The 12,302-nt window shown below is 43.7% G+C and overlaps 1 protein-coding gene across 2 annotated transcripts in view; it reads right to left on the reverse strand.

Annotated features, from left to right (window-relative positions):
• CREB5 (cAMP responsive element binding protein 5) overlaps nucleotides 1-12,302 on the reverse strand; it is a 264,530-nt gene that overhangs the window by 13,739 nt on the left and 238,489 nt on the right. For both annotated transcript variants that reach the window (XM_032991717.2, XM_032991718.2), the window contains one exon: nucleotides 868-1,191. In XM_032991717.2, coding sequence (XP_032847608.1) covers nucleotides 868-1,191 — 324 coding nt within the window. The remainder of the gene's footprint in view (nucleotides 1-867; nucleotides 1,192-12,302) is intronic.

A 12,302-nucleotide genomic window follows, 5' to 3' on the forward strand; every position in this document is an offset into this window, starting at 1 on the left:
TTACAACATTAATACAACTCCTCTTAAAAATGACTCTGCTGAAGTCCATGCTCACTAGTTCATTACTTCAAGGAACATTCAGTTCAGATACTGAATTGTCCAAACTGTTGAAGCCAATATACCTGGTCCAAAAACTGAGACCTCCATTTCGTTCAGTGGAAACTTCTCAGCATCAGAATCCAATTCAAAATTGCCTTCCTGGTTTAAATATCTCACCTTGGACTGGCTTCACCATCTTTTTCTCCTGTCATAACACCCACCAACTATTGCCCTCACTTTCAGCTAATCTTGGCTTCCTCTCACACTCTGCAGATGGGGGGCTGCTATCCTCTTCACAGGATCTGGATCCTTTCTTCTCTAAGCCAGTGCATCTTACCTTCGAACTACCTCTACTATCTCCAGTCTTGAACACACCCACACACACCCACCAGTGCAATTTTACTTCACTAAAGCTTGTGCTGTGTATTTTTGCAGGTAAAACACATACAGCTCATTAAATCTTGGCCTGAGAACTTCAGGTTCAAGCACATGAAGCAACACATGTAATATGCTAATCTCCAAAATAAACCTCATCCATAAAAGGATCTGTGGCAATTTGCAGAGCTTAGAGCGCTGAAAAACCTTGGAGCTCCTTATAAAGCAAGATATTACCAATGTCTAGCAAATTAAGCATCAAAACAAGTTGTTGCTTCACCCTGTTTTCTGAACAAAGTTTGCTCTTCCCCACCAGCAGTAGCAGACATTTACGAGTAGCCCGAGGGGCTCGTATCTAACAAGACATGCGTGCAAGAAGAAACAATACAGGGATCAGATTTGAATTCCACGTAACAGCCGAACTCAGCGAGGCAGCGGGGCATGAAGGTCTACCTGTGCTTGTCCGCCTGAGTGCAGCGGGGGGTGCGGCGAGGTCTGGTGGTGTGCCGGGTGTGCGTGAAGGTGCGAGTGGGAGTGGTGGTGGGGATGATTCTGCTGGTGATGAGGCTGAGGATGAGGATGGTGCGCCGGATGCTGGTGCTGGTGCGGGTATGAGTGATGAGGTGGCAGCGTCTGATGCTGATGAGGATGTGAGTGCATATGATGGTGTGGCGTCTGGTCCTGCCGTGAGCTCATCATTTCCATCATGTGGCCCATGGTGTTCATATTCCCGTTCGACATGGCGGCAGGGTGATGAGTCAGTGCTGCCTTCAGCCTCTGGAAGAGAACAAGGCAGAAAATTCAACATTCGTACGTGATCATCTGAGCAATCAGAATAAGATTTCTGATCTTGTAGCAATGGTGCCTTGTCCTGTGTTTTGAGATTTGTTTAGTTCTTCTCTTGCTGTTCCCTTGATAAAAGGCATTTTATTTCAGTTTGAGAGAGAACATATTATTGGCTCGAATCTAGTTTTCCATTGTAAATATGTAAAGATAGAAACATCTGAACTGAAATTTAACAGTTACACGTTTCCTACTGTGCTGCTGAGGAAAAATAACTGGCTCTTACCCTTTTATCTCTTTGGCCAGCTCAGTAGTGTTAGCTTCACCAAGCTTGTATTCTTGCAACTTTTAAAAAGGAAAGTCTGATTAAAATAAAGGTGAAACAAAGTTCCTCTCTTGTTTTTACTATAGATATTATTTAAAAGACTAATTGATAAATATATTGCATTGTCATGTCTTTCGAATTCAGGCTCAGATATATTCTACAGTTGTACTAGCATCCATCTTTCACCAGAAAGACAGGAAAATAATGAGGGTGGCTGCAATGTGACCGTCTTCCTTTGCTGGAAAGTTCAAACATCTGCTGTGTTGTTGTTGCAAGCTAAACCCTTTCTCTGTTTTGTACTCCTTGTGTTTTGTACTGTGACTGGATCGGGCCCCAGAATCCTGACCGGGGCAAAAATCAATGGAATTCATTCACTTTTACCTGAACGCCACCAAAGGGCAAGGAGAAGGGCTGCCACGTTTTGGAAGGCAAGATAGAGCCCTTGTGTACTAAGGCTATAGCTGAAATACAGAACAAAAAAGGTTCCTTTTCAGTGCAATTACAGGGTCGGCCCAAAGCTGGGAGCTGTACTGGCATACAGACACCTCGCTGGTGTCATCCTACCCTTGGACTGCTGAAATCACCGGCGTCCTGGAAGAGTGTGACAAAGGTGGAGCCTGACAGATGTCAGCTGGGAGAAGGGCCCCTTCCAAACCCACAGAAACCTCCTTTGCATCCACGGTTCTGCGTCTTGCTCCAAGTAGAACATTCTTTACAGGCAGCCACCCAAGACCTCTTTACCTCTTTATATTTTTGAATAAGTCAACGTAAGCTTGGTTTACTCTCACTAATGCGAGTAATTACTCGGCAGAAAATGGTAAGATAAAAATGGAAGGAAGGAGGTCCACGGTATCACTTGATGCCTGACCAACATGATCTGAATAACCCATCAACTAGCTCATAATTCATTATCCATCCAGAGGATGCAATGAAGGGCAGAGAGCTCATCAGTAAGAGATGCCACCTATAGGACAGCCAGCCAGAAACAGCAGTGGTATGGGGAACAGAAGTGTGCCTTTCCCCATTGCAATATCTGTAGGTCACAGATGACAGTCAGAAGATCCTACAAGCCAACATGGCTAAAATCTGCCAGTGGAGGAGCAATGGCCAGATTGAACTGCATTTTGGTTTTGTTTTTAGAGCAAAGAGAGTGACTGCCAGGACACTCGGAACCTACAGACAGGAATTTTAGTCTACTTTATATTGAGATATATCTATCTGTGCAGCTCCACTGCAAGGCCACAGGTAAAGGCTCCTATGTTTAAAGCTGCTACCCTATTGTGTTTGTGCACCTGGGAGTCAGGAAGAAACAAATTCTTAAGGAGAAAAAAAAAGTATTAGAGGGAAAAAAGAAGGTTGTGGAAGGGAAAAGGAAGTAACGGGGTCAATTCAGAGTGTCATCATCACATTTTTGTATCCCACATATTTTTGCAGACTTAATGAAGGTCATTCCACTGAGATGCTCTAATAGACCCATTAATCCAAATTTGGTGGCTTATTTCACTAAGAATCAATTGGCTGAACAAGACTGTAAAAAAAAAAAAAAAAAAAAGAAAAGATATATTTGCAAAACACATCAGTGCTTCAGTAGGTGTGAAGGAAAACTAGACTGATGACTTTTAAGAAGTTTTCTTAAGAAAGCCTATCAAACCTTGACCACACTATGGCATGTGTCACAACGTGATGATCTTCTCAAAAAGAAATCGAGGAGGTTAAATACCTCCTTCCTTACCTCTAAAATCAGAATGGAGCTCAGTCTAGGATCAGTAGCAGTAACCCACCCTGGGTATAAAATGGAGGATTTGAGCAGCTGTCGTCCTTAACGTTTCCAAATTCAAGTGCTACCCTGGTTACTGCAAGCACCTCTTCACAATGCTCAGAATAACTTGTGTTACCCAGGAGTATATGAGGAAAAATATGGAAAGCCACACATGAATAAATCAAGTCATTCTTCTTCAAAACTTGCTACAACCTTTTTCACGGGGCTGAGCCACCACACAGATCTAAGCAAAAGCACCAAGAAAAGCTGTCGTAACTTTGTTTTCTAAATCAAAATGCATAATAACCAAGCTCTCATTAGCCAGCAGTTTTATGTGATGAATACCTAACAAAATCTACCAATGCTATATTTGTCAAAGACTTCTGAAACTGAACTACAGCTTGTCTTATTCTAAACTGCAGACTTTCAAAGCCGAAAAAAAAAAAAAAAAAAAAAGAGGGAAAAACTTAATCTGCGAATAAACGTTTTTTTTTTTTTTTTCAGCTGTAAAAACTGTGGCTTATTAGTGTGGCGCGACTTCAAGGAGAAAAAATTATTTTGTTTTCTTTCCATAGCCCCTTCTACCACATCTATTTATTTGAGATAGCAAATCAAGAGAGACAGTGAGAGGTCTGACATGCAGCTGGTTTCAGTCAATAGGGGTCATTTCCATTTGGTCTGTGTACTTTACAAGCTCCTTGTTCACTGTTCCCAATGGGAGGGTGGGCCAGCTGCCCTGGATCCCAGTCCTGGTAAGAAACCAGCTCTCTACCTCACCCTGTCCCAGCACAGCAACAGCCATCGCCTGGCCCTCGCCTCCCTTTAGCTCCCTGCTTAGCTCAGCTCTGCGGCAGCGACAGCCCTGCCTTTGCACACACCCTGAGCCACTTTTATCTTCCATTAACCAGTTGCTGCTGCCCATCGGAAACGTTTGGGGAACAATAAATATATATATATATATATTTTTTTTTTTTTTTTTGCGTTTGGTCTTCAGCGAGATCAATTGGTTTTGGATGCTTTAGTTAGAGCACAGGGAGGGAAAGTCACCGGAACTTGGTGAATTCTTTGCATTGAGTATGTGTAGAGCTGGAAGGCAGGCTGCTTTTTTTTGTTATTGTTCTTTTTATGTGTGCTAATTGCAAACAGCTGTTTTAGTTTAGCGTCAAACAAAACGCGATGGCATCAAAATTGAGCTTACTGGTCTGACTGCGTTAGCAAAACCCAGGGCCCGATCCTGCAGCCGTTCAGTTTTCCAGGAGCTGTGTGACTGACTTCACCAGAGCCTGCGGGCACCTGGCAGTTTGCAAATTGGGGCTGAAACAGAGGACTCACTGCCCAGATCTGCTCTCACCAAATCCCAAAATTTCTGGTAACCTCAGTAGCAGTATTTTTTGGGGCACAATCCCTCTTCTCTCCCTTTTATAGCGCAGTTCTCCAGAAAATCCCCACTAACTTCAAGCCAAGAGGAAGTTCAGGTGCTCACCTTACCTGGCCTTTGGCCCTTAATGATTATTTTTATTATTTCATCAAAGTAACATAGTGACCAACATCAGCTACAGCTGATTTCCACTCTATCCTGACATTTCCATTAATAGCTGTCAGTGACACAGACAACATGAGAAATCTTTCACAGAGAATATCCTGCTTTGCCTCTGATCAGGTGAATAAAGAAAATTCCCTTTTGATCCTACAGGAAGCCAGAAGCACATAAACTCTCATCTTTGACGCTTAAGAGAAAATAGGAGCAGTGGATATTAGTGCTCCACATGTATAAGTGTTGTTCCCTGTGCTACTGCTCATGGTAATACCCCTAACTGACACATTTACTCTGAAGCCACCCCACTGAACATCGTATGAAGTTGATACCTCAAAGATGTTATCATTGTACCTGGAATATTGCGGGTTTTTTAGTTTAGGTTTTTTTTTTTTTAGCTCAGTTTTCACAGAGCTTCCTCCATCTAAAGTCTGACATCATGGTGCAGTGAATTGCTTGATGTTTCCTTTTATCAATATAGATCATAATTTATTCTCTGAACATCTTTGGGCAAACCCTAAGTCTGCCAAAAATGGGTTGCAAGCATTTGAGATCATGAATGAAAAATAATGTCAGCTTCCCTAATACTTCTGTAGTTCAGGATCTTGCTGCTTTCTAATTTTTCTCTATCATGACATGTATTTCAAGGTTGCCTTGGTTTTTGCCCCACCTTTCTTTCTCCAAAATTGCTACTGAAAAACAGACAGCATTTTTTTTTCAGTTCGTTAGAAGAAGTAAAAAAAAACCAATAAATAAAACTGTAAACACTGAGGTTGCTTTTCCCACAACTAAAAACTCATATAATGTTGGGGTTTTCATATGCATATGAATATTTATATTATTTATAGCATAATATATTTCTAGTACAACGGGCTATAAATATTATATTATATGCCATAATCTGTATATGACAATAAACTACAACCTTCTCCCATTTATTCCTCAGCAGAGAAATGACAAAGATCTCCTCCAAGTTTACAGATGTTATTACCTGAGTGGTCTGTGCGTGCATCAAACAATATGCTATTATGTCATCTAGCTGAATTTTAGGTTGGGACAGACATGGAGTGCTGGTTTTGAATAGGATTGAATTGTTCTGAATAAGTATGCATTGCTGCACTCAGAAAAAAACCTCTTCCCCTTCTGGTCTGCATGCCCAAATCCCACTAAATCAGAGAAGAGACAAGACCAGCTGTACTATCAGCTTAATGTCTGCTATATTCTTATCAGGAGATTATATCAGACCCCTGTAGGCAGATGGAATATGAGCTCAAAGATATTTTCTTGCACTAGTGACTGTGATTCCAGTCCCTATCATACAAGGGTGGAATAAACTCCCCACAGGGGACAGAAGAGACTAGACAGGGGTGGGAGATGAGAAAAAAAATACAGACATCAAGCATCCCCACACATCTGCAGTTAGGCAGCAACCTCAGGGTAAAAATCTTGACAAGCCAAACTTCATGGCAAGCATACCACCGACGTCAGTGGCACTAATAGTGTTTCCTCATCTGCAATGGTCAAGTTTTCTTTTTCACTCGTGGCTCCTCTAAGCATCATACCCAAGATGAATACACAGAGTTAAGCTGATGGTAGCTAAAGCTGCGAACAGAACTTCACCCAGCACATTTCAGAGCATCGCACTGAATTTTATCCTTTCCTCCAACTATGACTGTGATGAGAGAACTTAAGCATAAATGTCACTCACGTCTTTTATAGTTGGCTGCTTACAAGCATTTCACAGTGTAAATAACAGAAACCACTCTTTGCAAATGTTCCACTCACATTCATAAAAGCAAATTGGAGGCGATTCATGTCCATCCAGCAAGTGAACTGCAGATACTTATGAGCACATTTCAGAGAGTGGCAGTGGGAAAGTCTCTGATGCCACATTAAGTACTTGCTCCTACATTTCTTGTGTAGTAAAATACAGTCCTCTATATTGACTGAGGCAGGAGTGAGAGGTGTGTGAAGGGCATGAAATCCAGAACCGAAGTCACACATTACACTAATGTAAAGAGAAAAAGGGGATGCATTTAATTCACAACTTGCCAGTAAACAGCGCCAAACTGCTAATCTTCTAATTATTCTCAAGCTGTTTGGCAAATCTGAATTATACTTTTCCCTTCCTTTGTGCTTTCTTCCCTACTCAGTTGGATATTGTAACAACACGAACGATGGATCGTCGTCCAGCTTAGCCTCTAATAAAAACAGCAAATTTGCTCCCTCGTCCTTCCAAACACCAACTGAATTAAACGTCAGCAGAAAGTGGCGAGAATCAACTGCAAACAGTCAAAGTGGCAATAAAACTAACAGACATCATGCTGCTTCAGGACGGGTGAGCTGCAAGAGCTGCTTCAGCGTCCCTGACCTCGGGGCAGGGAGGAGCTCTGAGCAGCCACGCTGCCCGGTGACATCAGTCCCGGTGACACCGCTCCGGACAGCTGCCAGTTTTAAGTAATCCAGTGCAGGACGCAGCCAGGGTGGGCCAAGGGTGTACGCTGCCAGAACTGCCATCTTCAAGTGACAGCATTTCACTGAGAACGGCCGCAGCTCCAGGGACAGCAGAAAACGCAAGTGCGTTTACATCCCATCTCCACCCAGCAGTTTCCTTCTGTTCATCTCAAAGCACCTTGCAAAGGAGACAGGCATCATTATCCTTGTCCTTTTCAAGGATTAGAAAGAGAAAAATCCTAAATTTTCCATTCCTATTCTACACGCATTTTTAATGAACAAGTAAATCATAATCAAGACAGAAAATGCACCGAAAGTACGGTTTGTGCTTCTCACTATAGACTGTTTCTTGCATGAATCATTTCTCAATGCTGTGTTAAACAACTGGATTTGATTTGCACAGGAGTCAGGAAATGTAAAGTTCAAAAAATCAAACCTCTAATTCCCACCAAGTCTAAGTCAATCCCCGCATGTGTATCCATGACAAGGGATATTTAATTATGTAATCACACAACAGACAGCAAAGTGATTTATTACTGGCAAATGGTGTCATATAATTTCAACATACAATACCAATGGAAGGATCCAAAAAATACAACCAACTTCTGCCTGATTTCCCCTCTGTGTGCTGGAGTCCAAAAGGAAAGCTGCTACTTAGCTGCTACCTACCCCTGGAGAGGCCATTTTCTGACAGCAAAACGCTTAACACTTTGGGGATTAAATGCCTGTGCCTGCCATCGGTGGGCAGGCATGTATCTCATCACCATCCCAATTCTCCAAATGGGCAGTCTTTTGCTTAGTTACGCTGCCATATTAATCCATGGGATATTCCCATGCATGCTAGGTTGTCACCCATAGAAAACACAGAAGAAGGAGGTGGCAGTAAAATCACTCAAGTGTTAACAGCACCCTGCAAGGCAAGGGGAAAACAGGCTTGAGGGGACCTGAGGCTGTACTGCCTGTCTTCCAGATCTATCCTCTAATGCCTGTATTACAGCTCATTGCCAAACCGAGAGACCATGGACTGTTTCTTCACACTGGACATAACAGTTTGTCAAAGCCTCTGGCAAAGGGGCTGGAGCTCAGGTCTTCCTCATTCCTGCAAGCAAACGCTGTAACTAGGTTTCTAAAATCATGTTCCCATATTCTAGTACAATGCAAGTGGGAAGTGCTTGTGCAGTGCTTGCATTGCGCTATATATATCTTGCCTGAGCACACAATGAACATTTATGAATGTATTAAATGAGAAAAGTGGGAATTGATTTCAGAGGAAGTTGGGGGAAATTCCTATACAAGCCAGATACGGAGCAAATACTCAAATCAGAGCACTCTAACACTGGAAGGAGCACGCTGGGTTTGTGTATTTTAATCTGTACTCAGAGATCAGATGGGATTATCACCACAAAAATCTCTCTCTGCAGTATCCTGCTCTGAAGCCACTTAAGGAGTGACTTCAGTTTCTTGCCGAGGATGCAAGTTGCTTGCTTTCCTCTTCCCTCTCATGAGCGTAATATACACACCAAGGACATGAGAAAGCCAGGTTCAACATCCTTCTCGGTTAGATTTCTGAACTTTCATCGCCCACCTCTCACTAAGGCTGATTATGATTAAGTCATTCATATTCAAAGAAAATTGAAAAATGCCATCCAAGTATATAAAACTTGGGTGTTGTTTTTTTTTTTTTTCCTTCACTGGTGTGATTTTTGAATACTCGTTTTTCCTGGATTAAACCCAGCACATTTAAAGGGCTACTAGCAAGCCAGAAATGGGATACATGTGCACTTAAAAGTGCTTTGATTTCATCCCAGATGTGCAGTGCTCAAGGGCCTACACACACACACGCACACGCACGCACGTACGCACACACACTGACTGTGGAGACGATACGAGCTGATCTGTAGATTTTGTTTCAAGATTATACCAACTAGACTCTGAAACGTAAAACCGAAGCCCTGACTACTTACAGCCATTAGGGATCCCAGGGCTCTTTGTGAGGGAGTATTGATGTTCATTAGCCTATTGGCCCGACTGGAGAATTCAGTGCAGGTAATTAGACGTTGTCTCATTACCACGTAGTTTCAGGTGAAGTTATTTTTCTCCTTTGTTTCTAAAATTAAGTGATTCCTGAAACATTTTTAAAAGATTCGTGGATTTTTTTTTTTTTTCTGAAGAAATTACTAGAATTTAAAGTACAGTACAGGGACGTATAAAATGAGAATGTTCTTATGGCTTATTTCACATTTTTTTAAAGCTGATTTCCAGCAGCTGTCCCAAAAAAATGAAAATGACATCGTAATTCATCAGACAGCTTTCAGTCACCTGCCTATGAAAACCTAGTGACTAGTGACTTTTTAAATACATGTACTCAGGTATGACGTGCAGTACACAGATACAAACTGTAGAGAGTATGAACAGGTTCATTTAGTGTCAGTTTTCACTGTTATAAAATAATCTCTGCTGAGAGTTATCTGCATGGATATCATCAATATTTAGCGTTCAACGTATCAGTGTTGATACGTATTGTCCTTTCACACCCCCGTGCAAGGTCTCCTCTTTCGCCCTCCCACTTTTCCCCATATTCTCCCCCCGACTTCACCCCTCAGCCTGCTGCCCTCCGCTGTGCCTCCTGTGTTCTTCACCTGCAGTGCCATCCCCGCTTCATTTGTACGCAGCTCAAGTTGCTGCCTTGTTTTTCACCACCTCACACTCATATACCAGCTGCTTTTAAACAGCAGTATCTTGGGTCAGGCACATAGAATTTCAAAGCCACTGGAGGCTCCAGGAACAGCAGCATCTCAACCCTCTACCAGATACCAACTAGCTACTCTATCAGTGCCACGAGTTTTTTTAATACACTTTAGGATAGCTACAGTGTGAAACAAGAGATAAAAAGAATCAAACCTTCAACTATTCTTTTTTATTGGAATTAGTGATTTACACTAATAGGGGCTAGGAATGCATCCCCACACACTTCCCATGGCTCAGCTGACAAGCAATGACTTACTAAAATGTGATGTATCAGCTGCTCACTCTCTTGCACATGGCATGCTTACTTTTCAGCAACACTGCTTTTCAGAGCAACATGTCAGAGCAAACCAAAAAAAACCCAACCTTCCCCAGGGAAGAGAAGGATGCTGCCTGCTTGGTAAGCCATTGACTCATCCTGCCGTTTCTGGACAGCTGGATTTGGCTTTCCTATGGCACGTACCACAGGATACAGAACAAATTTGCACAGGTCAGGGGCCTGGCTAGACCCACAGTTGCAGTGGTTGTCACACGAACAGGATTTCCTTTCTGGCACCAAGTGACAGGTACAGAGTATCCTGCCTTGCTTGATAGTGAACTCTTCCCTGTCCCTCCTGCCCAAGGGAAAGAGGGCAGAAATAACCACTTAAAGGCAAATTCCCGGCAGAGGTGCCCTGCCTGGGGACAGGCAGGCAGAGGGTCCCCACAGCACCCTGCACCCCGAGGGAGGCAGAACGGGTTGTGTGTCGGGTGAGCATCCCCCACAGGGATGGGGCGACGCCAGACCCAGACCCCTTCCCATCTATCAGAAGCAGCTGCCAGGGTCACAGGAATTCCTGCACACCGGTTATCCGTCCGTGCTCACCGTCCTTCACAGCACGGACGAGTCTTCCAAAAAGCACATCAGAGATCCGGCTGCTCCTGATACTGTCCCACCTTCCTTTTTTTTAATATTTCTTGTGTACTTCTACTGCGTGTGGGAGAAGGGCATAAATACCGTCTTGTTTTGGTGCTTAACACATCTTCCTGTCTCCTCTCCTAGCCTTGCCGACAGCATTATCCATCTTCCTGACACCACTGTTGTCTGATTCATTTGACATATGCACCAGAAAAAAATGTCATGTTCTGAACAAGATCATAACGCTGTGATCTCATTCCCATCTCAGACTCCTCATCTATGCCACAGTGCCTTGCATGTCTTGCTGCTTGAGAAAGAGAGGGACTGGGAAGCTTTTCCAGCTTGCTCACTGGGAAGCTTATAGAGGAGATGTGGTGAGGGAAACCAGGCCAGCAAAGGCACACAAGAATTTACAAAAGTGTGGTAGAAATCATGGTAATGTCATAGAAATTTCAGCTATTTACATCCTACCTAGAGTGTGAAGCAGCAAAATCTTTCTTGTCTACCCACCTCTGTGACATTCAGGACTAAGGGTGATGATGAAGTTCCCCCTTTCAGCAGGCATGCCATCAAGTCAGTGTAAGGCTTCTCGAGGCCTTGTCCCATAGAATCAGAATCACAGAATGGTTTGGGTTGGAAGGGTCACTTTAAAGAGCATCTAGTCCACCCCCCTTGCAATGAACAGCGACATCTTCAACTAAATCAGGTTGCTCAGAGCCCCGTTCAACTTGGCCTTCAATGTTTCCAGGGATGGGGCACCTACCACCTCTCTGGGCAACCTGTTCCAGTGTTTCAGCACCCTCATTGCAAAAAATTTTTTCCTCTACATCTAGTCTAAATAAATCTACCCTTTTTTAGGGTAAAACTATTACCCCTTGTCCTATTGCAAGAGGCCCTGCTAAAATGTTTGTCCCCGTGTTTCTTATAAGCCCCCTTTAAGTACTGAAAGGCCACAATAAGGCCCCCCCAAAGCCTTTTTTTCTCCAGGCTGAACAATCCCAACTCTCCCAGCCTGGCCTCCCAGGGGAGGTGCTCCAGCCCCCTGATTATTTTTGTGGCCCTCTTCTGGACTCACTGCAATAGGTCCGTCCCTTTCATGTGCTGGAGGCACCAGAACTGGACGCAGGACTCCAGGTGGGGTCTCACCAGAGCGGAGCAGAGGGGCAGAACCACCCCCCTCAACCTGCTGGCCACGCTCCTTTTGATGCAGCCCAGGATACGGTTGGCTTTCTGGGCTGCAAGCACACACCGTCGGCTCATGTCTAGCTTTTCATGCACCTCTCCCCTCAAGTCCTTCTCCTCAGGGCTGCTCCCAATCCTTACATCCCCCAGACTGTGCCGATACGGGGAGTTGCGCCTGACCCAGGTGCAGGACCTTGCATTTGGCTTT

This window comes from Tyto alba, unplaced genomic scaffold (genome assembly GCF_018691265.1).
Source record: "Tyto alba isolate M040663 unplaced genomic scaffold, T.alba_DEE_v4.0 Super-Scaffold_38, whole genome shotgun sequence".
NCBI lineage: Eukaryota > Metazoa > Chordata > Aves > Strigiformes > Tytonidae > Tyto > Tyto alba.